General features: G+C 48.1%; 2 protein-coding genes across 10 annotated transcripts in view; one reads left to right on the top strand and one right to left on the bottom strand.

Annotated features, from left to right (window-relative positions):
- The window catches only part of NPRL3 (NPR3 like, GATOR1 complex subunit), a 48,894-nt gene extending 36,899 nt beyond the window's left edge, over positions 1 to 11,995 (top strand). For 7 of the 8 annotated variants that reach the window (XM_063171178.1, XM_063171176.1, XM_063171173.1 and 4 more), the window contains one exon: positions 4,738 to 5,412. In XM_063171178.1, coding sequence (XP_063027248.1) covers positions 4,738 to 4,903 — 166 coding nt within the window. In that variant the 3' untranslated portion in view covers positions 4,904 to 5,412. Of the gene's footprint in view, positions 1 to 4,737; positions 5,413 to 6,870; positions 6,955 to 11,002 lie in introns of those variants that run through there. The other variant, XR_010029960.1, reaches the window with a different exon arrangement.
- MPG (N-methylpurine DNA glycosylase) lies at positions 7,253 to 20,249 on the bottom strand. 2 transcript variants are annotated; one of them, XM_063171181.1, is made up of 5 exons: positions 20,139 to 20,249; positions 16,605 to 16,751; positions 15,788 to 16,013; positions 12,560 to 12,764; positions 7,253 to 7,769 (listed from the first exon to the last, which is right to left on the bottom strand). In XM_063171181.1, the coding sequence occupies exons 3-5, from the start codon at positions 16,007 to 16,009 to the stop codon at positions 7,375 to 7,377; spliced, it is 822 nt and encodes a 273-aa protein (XP_063027251.1). In that variant the 5' UTR covers positions 16,010 to 16,013; positions 16,605 to 16,751; positions 20,139 to 20,249; the 3' UTR covers positions 7,253 to 7,374. The 2 variants fall into 2 exon arrangements, with proteins under 2 accessions (XP_063027251.1, XP_063027252.1); XM_063171182.1 differs by lacking the exon at positions 20,139 to 20,249 and adding an exon at positions 18,298 to 18,399.
- Between the last annotated feature and the right edge of the window lie 898 nt (positions 20,250 to 21,147).

Raw genomic sequence — 21,147 nt, 5'->3', positions numbered from 1 at the left:
ATGGAAGGATTGGTGTGGAGTCTGAGCAAATCCTGTTAGCCTGTTAGGGCATTTGGAGGAGTAATTCTTTTGGGTTTGCTCCTGTTATTTCATCTGTAATACAAAGTAATATTGGTGGCACAAGAACACTTGGAGACAGAGAGTCCTGGGTGTGTGAGGGAGCATCAGGGAGTAGGGGTGGATTTCACTGTCCTGCCAGTTTTCCTTGTCCACACACGGCAGGCACAAAACTGCACAGCCTAAAACCCCATCTCAGCAGGCAAGGCAGAGACCCAGGGATATGATGCTGCCATTTTGTGTCCATTGGTATTTCCAAGCCAGCTCTCCTTAATTTTATGGTTTGTAAACTCCATGGAAACATGAGACACAGGGCCAGCCTGAATACTTTTACAGAGTGTCCCAAGGTGTGTTTAGCAGTGATGAGAGCTCACTGCTTAGCTTAGCTAAGCTGAAGGCATTAGGATGTGTCATCAGTAGCACACATTTTGTTGTTAGACATTTGCACTCAACAGAACCAGGCTCTGTGTGGTTCTGCACGTGGTAAAAGCAGAATGACTTCCTAAGCAGCCATCTGGGAAGCAGGGATGGGGGGAAATACTTTTTCTTCCAAAGAACTTCAAAACTCAGTGGCATCACTGGAATGCAACTTCCATTGATTTTCATACTTGTGGAGCAGAAAGCCACCTGAGGCAAGGACTGCAGCTGTCTTCCATATTTTGGATTCAGTTGGTGATACCCTGAAAACCTGGTTCTTGCCCTAGGATGGATACAGGGAGGTAGCCCAGGGAAATTGTAAAGAGCAGGAAGATGTTTTCCTTGTCTATGGCAGAGTACAGCTGAGGGACTTTGACAGAACTCTCAAAACTTGTGGGTAGTTACTGCTCTCTGAATTATTCCTCTCCTTCATCTTCTGCAACTCTTAAGAGAATATGCTCTGACTGGGAGGCAACATTGGCCTCTTGAGAACTCTGAAGTGATTTTCTCTTTATTACCAGCTAAGTCATTACAAAACTGAGGAAGGAAAGTAACAACAAAATCATATTTAATATCTTAAGACAGAATTTGTGAGGGACTCCTTGGACCAGTTCAGTGGTGATGCAGATTCTTAAGTTATCCTAGTGAGAGGAAAGGATGTGGTGATTGCTCCCCTCTGATACCCTCAGCTGGGTAAAAGAGCCATTTGGAAGCTTGGGAATTGCAGATGCAATTTTGCATCTGCATTTTCTTTGTGAAAGCAGCTGAGTGATGTTTGTTGTGCTTTTACTCCTGCCCCAGGTTCTGCAGATCCCCAGGCCTTACTAGGTCAGAATTTCCAGTCTACTACAGATTGAATTGACAAGTGCAGAGTGCTCTGAGGCAACAGTGAGGAACAAACAGATTAACCAATAAATAAACAATAAACAGATGGGTCCTGTGGGCAGATGCTGCAGTGCACATGTAGGGATGTTCATGCCAGAGCCTCTTGGTTACTGCTGCTTTTATACACCACAACTTGTAGGTGTATTTTCTCTGGTTTTGTGTCATAACCATCAGAGATGAGTGAGTAAATCTGTTGCTCTCAATGAAAGAGAAAAAGCCATGGTGAAGCTGCCTGAAGGAGCTGATCCCCCTCATTACCCTCATGCAGGTACTGCTCCAGCCCTGCCAGCAGCTCTGCTCTCACAGCTGCCTCCAGAGCAAAGTGCTGGAAATGCACAACTGGTGCCCCAAATATCCTGTGGGATTTGCCCTTCCCAGGGTGCTGTGTGTGCACACACAGGGATGGGCCATTTCCAGCACAGCAATAAAGCTCAGCCTGGCACATTCTCCTGTGCTGGTACCTCTGAGTGCCTGTCCCTTGTCACACAGACAGCCCAGAGTGCTGGTGCTTGGCCAGGGCTGTGCACAGCCTGTGTTTGAAAACAGAAACCTTAAGGGGAAGTAAGGAATTACTAAAGCTTGGCTCCAGCATTGGCTGTATTAACCCTCCTGACATCGAATGGGAATTTAAATCCAAGTTCTTTTTGAGCTAGATCCCCAGTAATGTACACCAAGCCTTCCTCACTGCACATTAAGCAGTGCTTTTGAAGGCTGAGGGAGCTGGAGGCTTCACTCATGGCTTCTCTCCCAAGCCATGGGTGTGGAGCTGCTTTCAGGGTTTATTTGTCTTGCTCTGAGATTGGGAGGTGAGATCCTTCCCTCCCCTGACGAATGCTCATGGGCAGCACTGAGCTCTGGACACTTCTGCTCTGGTTTCAAGCAGTGCTGTGACAGGGACATCTCCTTGGCCAAAAATAAGCTAATTCTATTTGAATTGCTAGTCTGAGAGAATTCTTTTAGTGTGTAGGAACACTCCAGTGCTGTTGGAGGGGCAGCTCTTGCAACTTGAGGAGGGGAAAACAGTGATGAGCAGTGGAAAGCAATAATCTTCCATCATTGCATCTGGATGTGCACATCTGTCACAGACACAGCTGTGCAGCTTCAGAGGGACTCAGACACAGTGCTTGTGCCCCAAGAAGTGCCATCTCATGCTGATTGTGTCCCATAAATGTTCCTTGCCCCAAAAGGTGAGGGCAGTGCCCACCATCTGTGGAGCTGTGAGCCCCAAGGACAGCCTTGTAGATTCTAGTTGGACTTTTGGTAAAACCTCCTCCCTAGGAGTGTGGTGCAGCCCAGGACAGATTGCCCAGGCATCTGGAGGGATCTCCATCTTGGAAGGGTTTGAAAAAGCTCCACAGCATTAGCAATAGTCCTCCTGGAGCAGGATGTTGGGCTAGACTTTGGGGGTGTTTTCCAGCTGGCATTTTTGTGATATTCTTTAATATCCTCTCTAGCTTTTATTGGAGTGGAAAGTATTTAGTCTTGACCAGTTACAAATCCAGACTCTTTCTGAATATAAGATGGATTTATTTATTGGCAAACTGCTCAGTCTGTGCTGCTGTGGAAAGCCAGGTGCGACCATTTGCATGGGAGAGAGCTGAGCCAGGGTGTGAGCACATGGGCACAGGAGCCTGGCATAGGGGGATCCCCAAAATCACTGTGAACTGTGAGGTGAGCTGTAAAATACAAATGTTTCTGTTCACACCAGTTCTGGCTTTGACACACCCAGCACTGACACTGTCCCTGTGAGTGACCATTTCTCAGTGCACACAGTTGCCACTGGCCCAGGGGGGTGGCCAGTGAGCCTCGTGTCAGCACCCAGTGGGAGACAGTGCAAAAGGCAGAGGCACAGCCCAGACACAGCAAAGACTGGAGCTTGTCTCTGTTTGCTGCTGCTGCAGGTACAGAGAGACAGCAGTGACCTTCTCCACACTGGTGCCAGCTTGAGAGCTGGCAGAGGAACAGCAGGAGGAGCTGGCAGGGAGCTGGGGCTGCCCAGCCTCAAGGATGTCAGTGAGGATCCTGCTCTGAGCCCACAGACAGCTCGTGGGGAGAGCAGGGATGTGGCAAGCTGGGAAGCAGAGAAACACCAGTAGCACTGGGCTAGAGGTGAAAGCTGTGCAGTAGGACATGTGATGGAGGGACACTTGTTGCACAGTGCCTCCTTTGCAGTCACCTGTGAGGGTGCTGGGTGACAGGAGTGCCCAGCCTGAGCAGCAGCAGGAGCCAGGCAGGTGTTGGTCCTGCAGGGAAAGCAGGAGCTTTTCTCCATCCTCCAAAACAGGCCAGAGTGCTCCAGTGGATATTGGGAATATTTTGAGAGGTGTTCTTGCATGGGGGCTGTATGAATGGATTGGAAAACAGATCATGTCATCTCCACTCATTTTACAGGCAGTTGGCATGAAGCTGCAGCTGGGTAATGGAACATGAGCAGAGGCTGCTGGAGCACAGAGTGATGTGGAACACTCGTGCAGGCACAGCTGGCTGTGCAGCTGGGAGGGGACTCTGGGCCCTCACAGAGTGGGGAGTGTTTGAGTCACAGCACGGCCGTGACACTGGGGAGGGTGTTGAGACAAGAGGCTGAGCAGCAAACTCAGGCTTCATGTGGGGCTGCCTTGGTGTTGTGGCTCAGAGGGAACTCTGGGGAGGGGTCCTCAGCCACTGGGGAGTTCTGCTCTTTGTCATGGACCTACTGTGACTGACTGTGCAGGGCCGTGGTTTTCTGATGGCTGTAGCAAAGGGGTATCTCTGCTTTGTTTAACAAAGAGAATAGGGAATTTAATATTTTGAGCTAGGGCTTCAGGGGATTTGTAACTCCCACAGCTTCTCTGTGCTGCCTAGCACCAAAATTTCCATCTCCCTGTTGTGACAGCTCCACCCAACCCAAGCTGCCCAAACCCTGAGTGCAGGACCTGTAGTTACAAAGCCCCTTGGGCTGCTGTGAGGGAAAAGCTCTTAAATCTAAAAGGCAGTACAGGTACCCAGGCCTCTGATGCTGTGACAAAGGGCAGTTGTAGGCTTAGCCAAGAGAGCACAGAATAAATCTGCCGTGTCCTGACTTCTCAAGGCTCATTGGCACTTGTGTTTGTTCACTTTCTGGAATTATAACTAAGTTGAAAATTGACAGTCTTGGGAAATGCCCCAGACTGGGAAACCTCTTGATCCAAGGAGAACCTTGGCAAAGCCCCACAGTGGGCAAGTCCCATCCTTTTCCAGGGGATTTCTGTGCTAGGCATGATTTAATTCCCTTTTCATGCAAATGAGGGACATAACCCAAACAACCTTGTGATTTGCATGCCATGGGAGAGGAGACCTTGGGGGTGCGGTGTGAGTTTGAGCTGCTTTGGCCCACGTGCTCCCTCGCTCTGCCCCCTGCAGGCTGCTGCACTACTTCCGCGGGCGGCACCACTTGGAGGAGATCATGTACAACGAGAACATGCGGCGCTCGCAGCTGCTGATGCTGTTCGACAAGTTCCGCAGCGTGCTGGTGGTCACCAGCCACGAGGACCCCGTCATCTCCGTCTTCCAGTCGCTCCTCAAGTGACTCTGCTGGCACAGAGGGAGGAGCCTGCCATGCTCTCCATGCTGAGAGCCTAAAGGATGCCTGAAATCTGCAGGAGGTGGTTTCAGTTCTGTCTAGCCGTGTGACACACAGCAGGTTTGTCCCTGTCTGTGCCTCGATGTCCCAGCTGCTCCCCCGGGGCTGCTGCAGGACAGCACGTGCTTGCTCAGCCTGGATCCCTGCCCTGCCACACTCACAGCCCTTCCCAGGCATCCTCAGAGTGGGACAGGAGGGTTCTGCTGTGCTGCTGCTGGCAGAACTTTGTGGGGACACTGGGAGTGCTTCCTGTGCCCTCCAGCATGGGACACTTGGCCATGAGAGGCTGTCCCCATGGCACAGCATGCATGGCCTTGCTCCAGGGCACAGGGCAGCTGGCCTGGCTCCTAAGGAATGACCCTGGGCACACAGGAGTTGTTTGATCTCACAGCAGCAAGGACAGGTGGGAAGGCAAAGTATCACAAGTAAACATGAAATCATGAATGAATGACTCAGTCACTGTGTCACAGCTCATTCTTTCCTCACCCCAATGTCCTTATTCCCAAGTGTCTGTTGGAGCAGGGCTGTCACCAATGTCCTTATTCCCAGGTGTCTGTTGGAGCAGGGCTGTCACCAATGTCCTTATTCCCAGGTGTCTGTTGGAGCAGGGCTGTCACCAATGTCCTTATTCCCAAGCATCTCTTGGAGCAGGGCTGTCACCAAGCAGCCTCAGTGTTCCTGGGTTTCCATGTTTCCCAGTTTGTGCCTGGGGCTGGGAGCTTGCTTCTTGAGCAGGACTGAAAGGTGCTGGCCAAGCTGACAGTTCAGGGACGTGTTCCACCCAGAGGCTGCTGCTGAGGGCACTCAGGCTTGTCCCCCAGGGCTTGTTTGTCCCTCCAGTCCCTGTCCCACAAGGATGGCTGTGGCTGCAGACAGGGATCCTGGCCTGGGTTAAAGCTGCCCAGCAGGACAGTGAGATACAGAGCTGTGTTTCCTGCTCTGCTTTGGGACTTCTCCTCCAGCCATGCCAGGGCCAGAACAAGAGGCAAGAGCCCTGGGACATGCCAGGGCCTGGGGACAGCAGGAGCTTGTGCCAGCTCACCCCTGCCTGTGTGAGGCTGGAGCTTTGCCCAGAGCTGCAGGATCTCAGGAGCAGCTTCACCTGCCCACACCAACTGGGTGAAACTGGGAGCTTTAGCTGACTTACCTTCCAACAAAACTGGGAGCTTTAGCTGACTTACCTTCCAGCAAAACTGGGAGCTTTAGCTGACTTACCTTCCAGCAGCCACTGGGGGAGCTTCTTTGGGGTCCCTTCAGTGAGTCTGGCCCTGCAGCTGCAACAGGGATAGAGGTAGGGAAGAGCAGAAAACCCAATCTGATTTAAAAATCAGATCAACACCACTGCAGACCCTGTCTAAACCAGCCCCAGCACCTGAGCATCAAGGTGAGCTGCTGCAGTCAGAAGAAAGGCTGCCCAGAAGGGGCTGAACCCAATTCTTTCATGGGACGGGGACAAGAGTATTTAAAAATAAACTTGAACTTTTTTTATTGTATGAGAACCTTAAGGTGGGGGTGGAGGTGGGGGGTGTGTCCCTGTCACCCACCCAGTGTGGCTGCACTCCTGCACGTCCTGCCCCGAGTCCTGGAGGTTCTTCCTCTCTGTACCTCAAGCCAGGCTGCTGCACCAGTGCTTTCTCTGTGTGGGGGTTCACACAGTGAGAGGTTCTGAACTGGTTTCAAAAGCAGCTGGAAAATGAACAAAAACCCATTCTTGTTTTCCAAGCTGGACATTAGATAGGTAGAGGCTGGAAGGCGTCTCTGCTCAGAGGAAAGGTGTTAGCTCAGGGCACTCAGGACCCTGTTTGTGGAGGTGTGAATGGCCCACAGCTTCTCTGGGCCCCTGTTCCAGTGTCTGACCACCCTCATGGGGAACATTTTTTCCATAGAGCTAATGAGAACTTCCTGTTTTCCAGCTGGTGGCCTGTTGCTTCTCATCCTGTCTGAGAGCAGCCTGGCTGTCTTCTCCATCCCCTCCCCTGAGGTAGCTGCAGACAGCAGTAAGTTCCTCCTTTACATCCTTCTCTCCCAGCTCCCATCCTTTCAGTCTGCTCTGCTGCCACCCAATTTTTAAACTATTTCCCTGCAGCAGCCAAGCCCTGGCCTCTGCTGGGGGCTGAAGTGATGGGAGCAGCCCAGAGCTGTGACCCTTCTCCTCTCACCCACCCCAATTAAGCCTGGATCCGTTGGCAAGGGAGAAAGTGGCCTTTCAGTGTCCAAAGTGTCCAAAACCAGCCTCATTTTGGCTGGGAGGCCCATGCCAATCTCCTGCAAATAAAGCTCCACCTTGCCCCGTTCATTGTGACAAAATACATTTATTGTTAAAAAGCCCCCAAGCCCCTCTATGTGCCATGATGCAGCTTGAGGCCATTGTACAGAGCACAGCTCAAGTCCTGGTCCCTGGTCCCTTGCAAGAGTCGTCAGCTGCCAGGGGAATGTCCCTTTGCTGCCATCTCTCTCTCTACTTTCTTGTCTACAACACTCACAAATCTGTTTCCCCGTAAATAAAACCTGAGTGGTTTCTGTGCCCACTCTCCCCTGTTGCCAATGCCAATCCTGGTGGTGGCCACCACGTCCTGCTCCCCCGGCGGGTCCTGTCCCGGCACCATCCAGATGGCATCATCCTGAGTCAGGTCCCTTTGGTCAAAGGCCTTGTCGATGCCAAAGGCCTGGCAGAGCTTGGAGGGCCCATTGCAGAGCTGCCAGTCCTTGAGCAGCCTGCTGGGGGCTTTCCTGGAGGCCGAGCGCAGCTCCCTCATGGCCTCCAGGCCCTGCAGGGGCTCCAGGGAGCGCAGCAGCACCGCGGCCCCTTCTCCTGTGCACAACAAGAGCTGGGTTAGTACGGAATGGTTTTTGGGAATGTCACCTTTCAGCCCACTGCCAGCAGCACTTCAGCTCTCAGCCTGATGGAAGAGGGAATGGCCTGGTGCTCCCAGCCATGGGCCTGTCCTTTGCTCCAAGGGCACTCCCTTCCTCCTCCAAGTGTCCTGTACTCTGTGCCCTTCACTCTGCAGGGCTGACTTGCTCTTCCCAGCTCCACCTGATGTTGCTAAGTCTGGCTGCTGCTCCAAGGCTTGCCAGAGGGCAAGAACTTTTTCTTATGTCAGCACAATGTTCAGGAATAAATATACATCTGGTTCAGTTTTGGCAGAGGTATCCAAAGCTCTGCTCCCAAACCCCGTGGATTTCTAATAAACTCTGATTACAAGAACTCCAGCTAACAAAGGGAAGGAGGAATGAGTGTGGATGCTGCCAGAGAAAGAGGCAGCACAAACAGAAACCTGGGAAGGAGCTGCAGGCACTGGGAGCAGTCACTGCTGAGGGAGCCAGGGCTGGTACCAATCCCAATCCCTCTGGAGATGTAAGAGCTGGGATGAGCAGGGCCTTGGGTCACTGCACAGCTCCAGCAGTGTGATCTGAACACTGAACTCGTCTGACACAGAAGCTTTCACAGGGCAGGGACCTGGGGCAGGACAGGGCTGTGGGATGCACAGCCCTGGGAGCAGCCCTTAGCAGAGGAGACCTTTCTATGACAAAAACTGAACAAAACTGACAAGTTCTTTTCTCAAATGTGATTTGCCACCCTGTCAGAAGCCTTGGGTCCCCTCCCTCCCAGCTGTTGCAGCCAGGTGACAGCAAAGCAAAGATGCAGCTCTGATAAGACATTCCCTGTCAGACAAGGATCTCCAGCCTAAGTGTGACAGAAACGTTTCCCTGGTGGCCTGTGCAGGGCCCAGGTCTCCTCCTGCCCCTGAGTGGGTGAGGAGAGCACTGGCACAGGGCCTGGTGCAGCCCCACACAGCTCCCCCTGTGCTGGCCACCCACAGCTTTCCTCCCACCAGCATCTGCACAGTGCTGCTCCCCAGGGTCCCCTCTCCCCCTCCAGCCTCAAACATCTGGAGCCATGCTCATGCCTGGCAAAGGCTTTTTGTGTAGGCACTGGCACATCCCCAAGGACCTGTGATTTCCCAAAATAGAATCCCTCTCATTTTTTGTACAAATCCCATACTACATTACCCCTCTGGGCCCCCAGTGAGGTCCTGGTTCCTGGCTCTCTGAGGTGTGCCTGCTGCCCTGAACCATCTCAGAACCCCTGCTGCCCTGACTACAGCTCGGTGAAGTCAGCAGCCTGGATTCCAACAGCTGTCAGCAATCTGTTCCCAGGCACTCCCTTCTCCAAGGAGGAGGATTGATGCTAATCTGGCAGCCAAAAGCTGCTTCCCTGGCCTAACAGTGATTTAGAGCCCAAAGGTCATTTCAGATTTTTAAGAACATGTTCCATGTCCTAATTCTGCTTTTTATCAATGCACAAAGAAACATCCTTCCCATCATGTTGCTGCCTCCCTTGCCAGGAACAACTTGCAGGATTCTGAGCAATCTCTCATTACACAGCTTGCTTTCACCCATCTCAACTGCAACTGGAAACTGTGGTCACACTTGAATTGAACTGAGTCCTTGGGAGTTCACATGAAGAGAGATGAGCACGTGGAAATCTGCAGGTGCTCCCAGAGCAGCACAGCCCACCCAGGGGGTACTGGCAACTTCTGTCTCTGGCTGCTCTTTCTGCATTTCCAGCTGGAAGTTTCCAGGTTCTTTCTAGCTGTGTGCAACACACACCCCACTCTGCCCAGAGAACAGCCTTGGGAAGAGGTGGAGACAGCAGGCAGGACATGAGTGCAGGGTTACCATGATGAGCCTTCTTCCCCTCACGCCTCTGGTTCCTCCTGAGCAAACCTCCAAACCTCCACATTAGAAATTTAATTTCAATTCCCAAAAAGTGGCTGAGTCAACTCCAGAGTGCTTCAGCCTGGCTTCTTCCCCCTCCCAGCCTGCAGCAGTTCACTCTCAAGGGTCACCTGAGTTCAGCATCTGCCCAATGTGCACACAGCAGCAGCAGCAGGGCCAGCTGGGGATGCTGAGTATTTATCTCTCTCGTTAAGAGTCACTCCATACAATGAGCAGCATTCAGGGCTAAAAGCTGGGATCTAACAACACTGCAGAGGCCAATTCTCTCCCTGAGCAGCAGAACTCATAACATGACAGTGGAGTCCCACACCCCCACAGCTCCAGCTCCCAGGCTTGGAAACAGCTCTTGGCCACTGGAGAGAAGAGAATTTTCTCCTCCATTCACCCACCCACCTCAGTGCTCCCCAATACTTCCTCCAAAATCCTAGTCTAGGAGCTGAAAGTCAGGGAGAAGTCCCTGCAGTGTGACCCTGGGCTGAGCATCACCAGGCTCTTGATTTTACAAGCTGTTCTTTCAGATCTGGCAGCAAAATACAGAGCTTGGCAAATTCCAGAGAAACAGCTCACAGCTAACTCAAAGAGAGGCACGACTGGCATTTATCCTCTTCCTGAGGCAAGGGAAGCCCCACATCTCCTGACTCTGGGGAAAGCTCCTAGCACTGAGATTATTGTGCAGCTCAGGATATACTGCAGGATTCCTGCACAGTGAAAGACTCTGGCTATATGTTTTCTATAAGCTCTTCTCCTCTACCACCCATGGTTTCCCCAAATGTAGTGATGCCTGCTGTGGCTTCAGGCAGTTGTAGTATTTCACTGAGTGATGGGAGGATCTCTCACAGTAAAATTCCCCATGATGAAGCTTTATCTCAGTGTTGTGCATGAAGATTTCCCCTTCCTCACTGACAAAGACTACAGGATTCCCCCCCTCCATCTCATTATGGTTTTATGACCACAGGGCTGTGGGTGACACACTCTTCCCCTCCCTGAATGATACTGGAGCCTGAACCTCAGCAGAAACCAATAAACAGGGAAGGTTTATTCCACCTGGAGTCAGAGGCTGTGAGGTTGTGTATCAAAACAAGTGATCCCTACAGAGTCAGAGCTCCACTGCTTCAGAGGATATACTTGTCTCTTGGAGCTCTTTGCCTGCAGAGTGTGCTATGAAGAAGGACCAAGCTACGCCACAAAAGATGTTTCTGGGTTTTTTTGCCAGGGTTTCTTTGTGTTTTTTCACAGCCACAGTCAAACCAAAGTTTTGAAAACCCCATATCCAGAGAATGAAATGCTTTTGCTCTCTACCAGGTGGCACCATGAAGATGACTCCCTCAATCCTTCCCTCAGACTAAACCACAGCACAATAAACAACTGGAGAAAAACATCTTGGGTGTGATTCCTCCCCAGATTCTCTCTTTCAACACTTCTGCACGTGGGCAAATGCACAGAAGGGGCAGCTCCAGTTTGTGTAGCTGCATCAGTGGTGCACAGCCATGGCACTGACTGCAGGGCTCTGACAGAGCTGGCAGTGACAGCTCTGCCTGGTGTCACTGCTGTGGGACAGGATGGGGAGGGAGTTTGTAACAAAAAATGCAATGAATTCCATCACCACAGGGAGCCCTTTAACTGCTCTGCTACAAAACTAAAAACAGGTATATAAGGAAAAATTTCCCCAAGTGTGTAAGATTTCAAAGAAATCTTTATAGAATTCAAAGGCGAAACATACATTGTTTTAAAAAGTATGACTCTTAATATTTTAATCACCAAGAATCCCATCCTGACAAATGAACCATGTGCTTTCATAACCTGAACAGATGTGGCAGAGCCACTGTAATGAAGTTCACATGTGTTCATCCAGCAGCCTCAGACCCTCAGTTGCACACTCAGGCTCTTCCCCCACACTTTAACGTGGCACTGTTTTTCTGCTTGGCTTGTGTCCAAAGGCCACAACCTGAGCATTCATGGTCACACTTACATTTGCTCTCCACTTAGGAATACACAAGCTTTTTGACCTTTTTCACTATTTTAATGATAAAGAAGTAAATTGGGCTTGAGATTTTTCCTAACAGAGTGAGTAGTTACCTAGGAAATGCTGCCATTTAAAGGTGTCTAATTAAACAAGAGATTATTGCAAGGCAAAAACTGTCATTCTTACAGGACAGGAAAAAAAAGAAAGTTTTCAGTAATGCTTCTTAAGAATCTTGGAATGTGAAGGACAGTTTCAGTAAATTACAGAATAATTTAATTAGAGCTTGATTATTTTTTCTTGAGAATAATAAAAGAAGATTGAAGATTCTGTAACAGTCTGGGTATTTTGATTTGAGTGGGTTTTTTTGGCTTTTAGATACAGCTGGACAGCTAAAATGCTTCTACTGACTCCTTGCTTAAGCTTAGGACATCTCAGACTTTTTGTTTTCCCCAACACTTCATTCAGCCTCTGAAGATAAAGGCAGGAGACAGAGGAGCTTCCTGCCATGGCAACAGACACCAAGATTAAGGCTGTCATAAATGACTGAATTTTTCTCTACATCACCACTTTTGAGGAACAAGGTTCACTGAATCATATGACTGAGGCAGCAGTCATTGAAACTGAAAGCTCCACCCTATCCAGATTCTCCCTCATTTCTCAATCTTGGTGTGCCTGAACAGCTCCCACAGCTCCCAGCTGGGACAAATGGGGCAGCTGGAGATGGGCCCTGCCTGCTGTGCTGCCTGTCCCCAGTGGCAAAGCCCAGGTCCCAAGGGAGGATGGTGACAGCAAATCAGAGAGCCCACAGAGAGCTCACAAGTGACTTGCAGCACAACTGTAGCTTAAAATGTCAGCCCCATGCTGCTGGCATTCCACCTCTTTCAGCCTCAGCTTACCTTGGCTGGAAACATTGATGCAGAAATAAATCCCATAGATCTGGTACACGTACAGAGTTCCTGGTTTCATGAACATTGCCGCGTTCCGTTGTGTTTGCTTCCCACCTCTGGAGTGGGAAGCTTCATCTTCCCCACCCAGATAAGCTTCTGTTTCAACAATCCTGCCCCAGAGCTCTCTGCCATCAGGAAGTTTGCGAACTAAAATCTGCAAGAGAGGTCAGAGTGCATCAGTTACCAGCCCTCAGTACAAAATAACCACAGCAAGAGCTGTGGAAACAGAGAAGTTGGAAAGAAAGGACCTGATGGAACTAAACCCTCTCCAGTGAGCACTCTATAAGCTAACACCAACTTCTTCAGCTTCTCCCAGTACAAGGAGTTCCCACCTGTCCCTCACCCCACAAAAGCCTGGAGTGTCTAGATGAGGCAATATGAAACAGAACCAATTTATGATCCTACATATACTAAAGCCCATGGAGGTGCTTTTGTGGTTATTTTCTGTAACTCCAATCCATCAGATTTAAGGCAAAAATCACTGCTGATATCAACCTTGAAGCATCATGACTGTATAATCCTTAGATCAGAAGAAATATGACAGTGGCACAATTAAACAACTGCTATGATTAGACAGTTTCCCTCCCTAGAGATGGTTCAAACAAGTCCCAGTCCCAAATCACAGAGATGATCAGCTCTAGAGAGGGCATCAATGCTACTTCAGTATTTTGTGCACCACAGAGAAGGGCAGTGCAGGAGAGATGGGAATTGGCTTCAGGCAGACAACAACAGAGCTTTGTTATTACAGTGTGTTCTTGCTGCTGGTACCTCCTTAAATAAAACAAAGCAGATGCAGGGGAAACAAAACACGACAGTCAAAAGATTCTCTTTAAAAATAAAACAACCACTAAACTTTGTACAAAGGAATTTGTGGTTTGACCTGATTTCTAAACTTTGTGCTTTACTTAACATGTATGAAATGCTGCAGCTCAGTCTCGTTTGGGCACCCAATCAGTTTAATTATAATAATTTAATTATGCAGCTGTTCAAAAGTGACCTTCACAAAACAAAGCTTAATTCTTAACAGATGTTTGTGCTGGGTTGTTAATGCAGATATTGATCTGATCCATAATGGATGCTCCAGGAGTTGGTTTCCAAAGCTGCAGCTCCAGTATACCACAGTTTCCCTACAGCACTTGTCAAATTGTTGAAAATAGTATGTTTATTATTTTTTATGAAAAAAAAACCCTCTGGTGTTCAGCAAGTGCCTGGCAACACCCCAAAACCAGACCAATGTGGCCACATTTCTCCCTCAGCAGTGTTCCTCATTGAACACTATGGTTAGATTATGGGTTTAAAAGCATCCAGGCATTTCCCTGTCTTCAGACACACCAAGTATTCTGTTGAATAAAAAAGTTTAAAAATGGTGGTAATTCCCAACACCTTACAGTAAGCCATTTCATAAAGGTTATTTTTTTCATTGAGGATGTATCTTGATGTTATGGCAGTTCCCTCTGAAAGGCCATTCACTGCATGTACCTATTTTGTTTCCAAGAACTCAGGCATCATGAAGATAAGCAAGATTAATATACCAGGTGCCTCCAAAATTTGGTAGAATGAAAGTAATGAAGGAAACACTAAATTATCTTTATAAGAGAATAGGCTGGGTCATGGGAAACTGGGGGTTATACTTTAAAGAAAATGTAAACTTAAGATAGAAATCACGTGGTTTGGAATACTAGGCCTAAATAGGAAAAATACAGAATTAGGACTCAAAAATCATCTGCCCAAAGTAACTGAATGCAGGAGGGTGATGGAGTCAATAAGACAACAAAAATGTATCAGTAATGGGGGATTTCAGGCATCCTCAGATGGAGCAGGACATGTGCAATGTCTCCTTAGACACCATCAAATGTTGTGCAGAGTGAGGAATCAGGAACCTCATGAGAAGACTCAGTTCTCAGATCTGGAGCAAAACACAAAGCCTCTTCCAAAGACTTATTCCTGAAAAACAACTCAGTATCATGACCATGAAGGATAAAGTTCAGTGTCTTTTCACAAGCATTAAAGATCCCAAAAATAATCTAGCAGAGTCCTGGCCAGCAGCACAAAGAGGAAACTATGTAAAGTGAGGGAGCTTGTTGGGAAAGGACTTCAGAGGCAGCCAAAGGTTAAGGCCTGAAAGGCAAGCCTCTAGCAGGATGTCTGCAAAGATAGCAACACATGTGGAGTATCACAAAGAGGTGAAGGCAGGCCAGAGAGAAACCCAGCAGGGCTAAAAGGCAGAGCAAAGGCGTCACTTACAAGCAAGATATCCTTAGAAAATAAAAAAAAGGCTGGATGCAGCAAAACAGGCCAAAACCAACAGTTTGTGGAACAAATTCCTGGAGTTATCTACAGCCATGAGAACCCAGAGAGTCTGCTCACCCTGCAGACAATAAAGGTATAAAAAAGACTCAGAGAAGATAAGAGCATAGCAGTGAAAATGAACACACATTCTGCAGTTGAGTTTAGCAGCTCCAGGACTGGAACTTTTTATAGGGAAAACACTGAGGGAACTCCCTCCTCTGGAAACAGCCAGAGAGTTTTCTGAAGGACTCACAAAGCAGAAGAGTCAATCTCCACCACTCTGATTTCCAAAGGCTTTCAGCAAGGTCCAAAAACTCCTCAAAGTTTATGCAATGGGCTAAGGGAGAAGTCCTTGCATGAACAGGTAATGACCTGGAAACTCAGAAACAAAAGATAGGAATAGAAATATTTGGAGTGAAAAGAGCTGAACTGTGGGGCTGGGCAATCCTTAGCATAACAAGACAGTAAAATGGAGGCAAAGAAGATGTTGCTGACTGCAGAGCATTGCTTTCCACTGGGCTAAGCAAGAAACAAAAACAAGTAAAGCAATTGCTGAAAGGAAGATAATGGGCCTGAAACAGCCTTCAAGCCACAAGCAGCTAAGCACATTTTAGTGAACAGAAAAAAGGAAGGAAAACTCCACCAAAAAAACCTCAATTAAAAATGTGACAGACTAAATCTGAAAAATTACTCCTCTGACTTCATCTAGAATAGATTCAGCTACTGGTCTTTAAATTCCACTGCACTTAGCAAGAGAAGGAATGAGAGCTGTATTCCTAAAATAGCCAAGCCTGGGAGTCAAATGGCAAAAAAAGAATTTCATCCTTTCACGCTAAGTTATCAGCTAGCACATAATCCAGTGCAAGAATCTCAGTGCTCGTGCCTTACCTGTCCCAGAAAGGACTTGGCCAGACTAACACAGGGCTGGTTGAAAAAATCTTCTTGCAGCTGAGGAGAATTTCTTTTCTCTGTCACAAAATATTTGCTGCTTTTTGGAGAAGGATCTGCTCCAGGTGTAGTGTTCAGCTGCTCCACAGCATTGACCTGAGGGAAGCTGCTGGTGTTCTGAAGAGCACTTAATTGAGCCAACAGCTTTCTTTTTCTTGGCATAGTTCTAGAAAATGGATAAAAGTATCATTAGGATTATAAAGCTTATTTAAAAGCAACTCATTTCCACAAAGTTCTGTTTTTACACATCTCTGCACAACAATGAACCTGAAAGCTATGACTACATGGACAACCTATGCAAACTGCAGCAGCAGGTGACAGATTTACCTGTGTTTGCACCAGGCTGGGCAAATATTGGGCTCCACTGATGAGCAAACAGAAACCAGCAGTTTGAGTAGTCATCTTTAAGGACTGCAGATAAAAGCAACTCTGCTCCACTAAGCACTGGAAATAAGTTTGCTGTTAGGTTAGAAAATCCAGAAAGTAACAGCAAAGTTGAACCATTACTTTGTACTTTTTACTTAAAGCTAAAAAAAAAAATCTTTTAAGCAGACAGAAAAACCAGAAAAAAAGCACTTCAAAAACTGTGCTGCCTCAGAAAGCCCACAGAAGCTGTGCATCAATCATTTTCAAAGGTAATGTAACTGGATCAGAATCTAAACCTCCACAGGAAATTCAGAGATGCCCTATTCAGTCACAAACTTGATTATTGTGCTGTAGAAGTGTGTTAGAATCTCCCCAAAATGATTCAACTTACCAGAAAGATTCAACCTACTGCTCCAGCCAACAGCATGGACCTGGGGCAGCTACATCACAACTGGGCAATTGTTCTGCTGGTCTGTCACCACTTCCATGTCAGCTCCACAGAGCTGGTGTTCCCTTTCCAGTGCTGCAGTCCTCACACCTGCTGAACAGGTACACACATTTATTCACTGGATAAAGTGCTTTAAAACAGGCCAAGAGATTCTGGAGATCTGATACTAAGAGTTCACCATTAGATCAACTCCAGAATAATTTGCAGTTTTCTGCTGGGCCAGTAAAATTCCATCTCCCAGGTGGGCAGGGCTGGAGATGCTCTCAAGCCTTTGTTATTCAGTGGGGAATACTCTTTTCCTGCACTGAATACACAGAAAGCTGGAACCAAACTTTTAAAATGCCCCATTGGCACTAAATTTGGGAAGTGTCAGCCTCAAAAAAAGGACTTTTACAAGAGAATGCAAAGACACCAATTCTAAATTGGACCCCATGCAGATTTAGAAATGGAGATAGAATCCTACAGTTGAACCTGCAAGCAAGTATATACATAAGTAATCAGCTGTTGCCACTCATTTTTCACCAGATCATCAGCATTTAAAAATATTACTACAAAAACTTTCAACATCAAAAGGAATCTTTATCTTGATGTGATAAAGATGATTCTCACAATGAAGTTCCACCAGCAAGTTTATTTTCACTACAGTGAAATTCAGCATTGCTACAATCTGAATCACCAGTGCCAATTCCCCAGCAGTGTTATGTTTCACTTCAGAAGAATCCAGACACAAACATATAAAAATAGGTAGGAAAAAAAATCAAATCACATTGGCATGACTGGCAGAGAGGGAGGATGGTTTCATTTTTTTCTGAACATCTAATTCTTTATTGCAATAATTCAGTGGTGTCAGAGACTTGCCACAGCTGCATGCCAGGTACTCTGCTCTGAACTGTGGCTTTTAGCTGGCAAGAATTCTTAAAAACTTTGTCAGAACTCAGCAGCCTGCCTCAGACAGAACTGCCTGGTGGCCTGGGCAAGTGAGCCCTGTCCAGGAGAAAGAGCTGCAGGAAGAAGGGGCAGAGGAGAACACCTCAGCGTTTCAGACTGACCCTCTGAAACACTCAAGGCAGTACTTCCCACTGAAGACAATACCTCCAGACTTCTCTGGCAGTATTAACTGGAGCTTCCAGCTCATCAGCCACACATAAAGACATGCTGCAAACATGGCTGCCTCGAGTGGAGCATTAACTCGTTTGGTAATTTGTGCTCTCATGGAATGTGACATCAGAAACAGGATCTGAGCTGCCTGGCACCTACTGCACTTCCAATTAAATCATTCCCAAAGCTGCAAGTGCTCTCACTGACATTCACAGCAGCAGCCTCAGGGCACTGTAACTTCACTGCTGGGGGCTGGTCCTTGACACATCCCAGCACCTTCAATAGAAACAGCAGCAGGAAATTGCAGCCAGGAGAAATGGGTCAGCACAGAAACAGGAGTGCAGAGTGAGGGGCCGCAACACCAGCTGGGAAACCCAGAAAAAACCCCACATTCCTAATGCTCTGTGCTGCTGCTTGCTCACAGCAAGATCTGAAACACAAAGCTCTGTGTCTCAAAGCCTATCTACACTGTCTGGAAAGGATCTTGCTTGTAAATACAAATCACAAGAAAAATCCCACTGTAGAAGGCAACACATACCCTGTGCATTTGGGAAGCAAGAGGCTCGACCTCTTCTGCAAATCCACACACAAATTCTGCAGCTCTTCATTTCTGTCTACATTTTCCTGCTTGTACAATAAACAAATCCTACTCCTGGGCCTCAAATAATGAGCCATGGGTTTAATCACTTTTTACTAATCCTGTTGTAACCGAATGAACTACAAGTTGTTAAATATATCTGGTAAAAAAAAAATACAAAAAAAAAGGGTATGGAAGTCAGAAAAAGATGATCAAGAGCAGAATCAGCACAAGTGCTGCTGGGCTAATCCCAGGGAAGTGGTTCAGAAGCCTGCAAGCCAGAGTTGGAGAGACACTGCAAATCTGTGCAAAACCCAGCTGAGCAGCAGATACACCCTGTACTCAAGGCACAACAAAGTCTACAGAGGATTCTTTAATCCTTCTAACAAGACTGCATTTGCAGGCATTTCCTTAGGTATTTAATGAGTTTTCATGAAAAGAAAAAAAAATATTCCATTTGGATTTGTACTTTTAGCTCTCAGGTTCAGATACCTGCACAACCTTCCTCGGGTACATCAATTTTTTCTGACAGAATAATGAAGAGTACATGAAACACTGCCAGTTCTGGAGAGACAATTCCTCACAGCAATTCCCAGTTGTACAGATTTGATGTGGGAACAGATGCAAGGATACCCCACCCTGGATCCTGCTCTCCAGCCCAGGTCAAGTGCAGGAGCCTGGGGAAGAACAGAATAAACATCCAGGGTTCCTCCCCACAACCTCTCTGTCTCTGGACTGGAACCTTCTGATCCAGGCACAATCTTCCCTGAACCTCTGTAGCACCAGCCAGAGGGAGACTTGACCAAGAAAGAAAACTTCACAGAATCAGTCATTACTGCTCCAAAAACTGCCTCATTTTGTGTGGGGAATTTGCACTGCTCCCCACCCATATGAATCATTTTACACCTGCACTTCACCACCCTCAGCCCTCTTTGCCACCTTCAACAAGGCAAAGGCAGCTGGAAACACTGATTTTCCATGTCATCCACAAACCATCCCTGCAGCACCCCAACAGTGACCTCTAGGCACCAGGAGAGCTGCCCATTTACTCACATCCTCTTTGCTATCTCTGCAACAACTGTGTGTTTATGACAGGGGAACTCCCTTATTATGTCCAGGTAAAGGGCTCCTGTTTAAACCTTCCTGAAATCTGACTACAGACTGTGAGCCAGACCTCAACATGCTTATTTAGACCTGCAGAAAATCCCAGCATTTTTTTAAGGCATGACTTATAAGCCACATTGATTTTCCCCTCTAGATGCTTATGCAGCTCTCCAATAATCCTACTTTGCTACATTTGCTATTAATTCACTTGGTGGTGGTCAAACTTCCAGGTCTGCAGTCCTCGGATTTCCCCTTTAAAAATTAGTGACATGTTTGCTGCTGAAACCATCACTAGCAACACTGTCCTTGGGGGCTGCATCTGGTTTGGTAGTTTATTCCTGCCTGTTTCTGCCAGTTTAGCAACTTATTCCTGCCAGTTATTCCTGTCTTTTTTGTTCCATAACCTCTTAAACAGACATTTTAAGGCAGATCCTTCAGTGACTTCTCAGCATGAATGATGTCTCCCTGCCTTTCCTGTCTAGTCTACCCTATTGGTAACCAGAAATAAGATAATAATGTATAGTTTTCTGGAAAACAGTGTGAGAAGCAGGAAAAAAAAAAGAAAACCACACTGAAAAATGAGTGCAGGCATGAGCTAGTATAACCATAAATATAGTCAATGTCTCCACAAACAGATTCTGACAGCACGTGCAATCCTAATACTGCAAAAATAAGCCGAAAGGGATGTTTTTATTCACCTTACTAAGTGGTAGGGATCTTATTGCCTTTATCTCCTCGCAATTCAATTCCTCGCTCCTACTCCCTACCGGGCATCTTCAGCTTTTTTGGGATGAAACCTAACTCATCCTTTTGCAAAGAAAAAACAAGGCAACATCAACCAATGGCGAAAAACAAAAATAACAACAAAACAAAGCCTTCTCAGCAGAATTACATTTTGGTTGAGGACATTCGTGATTTGGAGCGGAACCTGGGGCTGCAGCGGGGGGCGCGCCCGGCAGTGCTGGGCAAGGCCGCCCGGGCCCGTTCGGGCGCTGCCGGAGCCGCGGCCGAGCCCCGGGAACCCGAGCTCCCTCCTCCGCCCGCCCCGGCCATTCCCGGCGATTCGTGGCCATTCCCCGGCTATTCCCGGCGATTCGTGGCCATTCCCGGCCGTTCCCGGGCTCCCCCTCACGCACCTGCCGGGCCCATTCCCGCCGCGGGCGGGGCGCGCGCAGCCCTTGCGGCGGCCGCGCGGAAACCCCGCAGCTGCCGTGAGGGGCGGGCCGGGGCGGGGCAGAGGCGCGGCCGTGAGGGGGAAGAGCCCAGTCCGGTTAATGGGTTCTTTTTTCTCAGGGATAGCTCCTCGTGGGTGTTGCGTTCTGGAGCACAGACCCTCTGTAAAACTTTCGCTGGTTTCAGCATCCACTCCTCGGTTTTTCATGTTAATCGTTAATTCATCAATACAAAGGCTGAGAGAGTTGGGGGTGTTCGGCCTGGATTAGAGAAGGCGTGTGGAGACCTCGGAGTTCTTCCAGTGGCTAAAGGGCCTTCAAGAGAGCTGCAGAGAGACTGGATAAGGGCCTGGAGTGACAGGAAAAGGGAGAATGGCTTCAATCTGACTGAGGGGATATTAGGAAGAAATCCTTTCCTTATGAGGGTGAAGAGGCCCTGTCAGGGTGCCCAGAAAAGCTGTGGCTGCCCCATCCCTGGAAGTGACACAAGGCCAGGTTGGACAGGACGTGGAATAAAGGAGAGTGTCCCTGCCCA

Source organism: Melospiza melodia, chromosome 18 (assembly GCF_035770615.1).
Source record: "Melospiza melodia melodia isolate bMelMel2 chromosome 18, bMelMel2.pri, whole genome shotgun sequence".
Classification (NCBI taxonomy): domain Eukaryota; kingdom Metazoa; phylum Chordata; class Aves; order Passeriformes; family Passerellidae; genus Melospiza; species Melospiza melodia.
The sequence above is the reverse complement of the archived record's forward strand: the minus strand, read 5'-3'. Positions and strand labels throughout refer to the sequence as shown.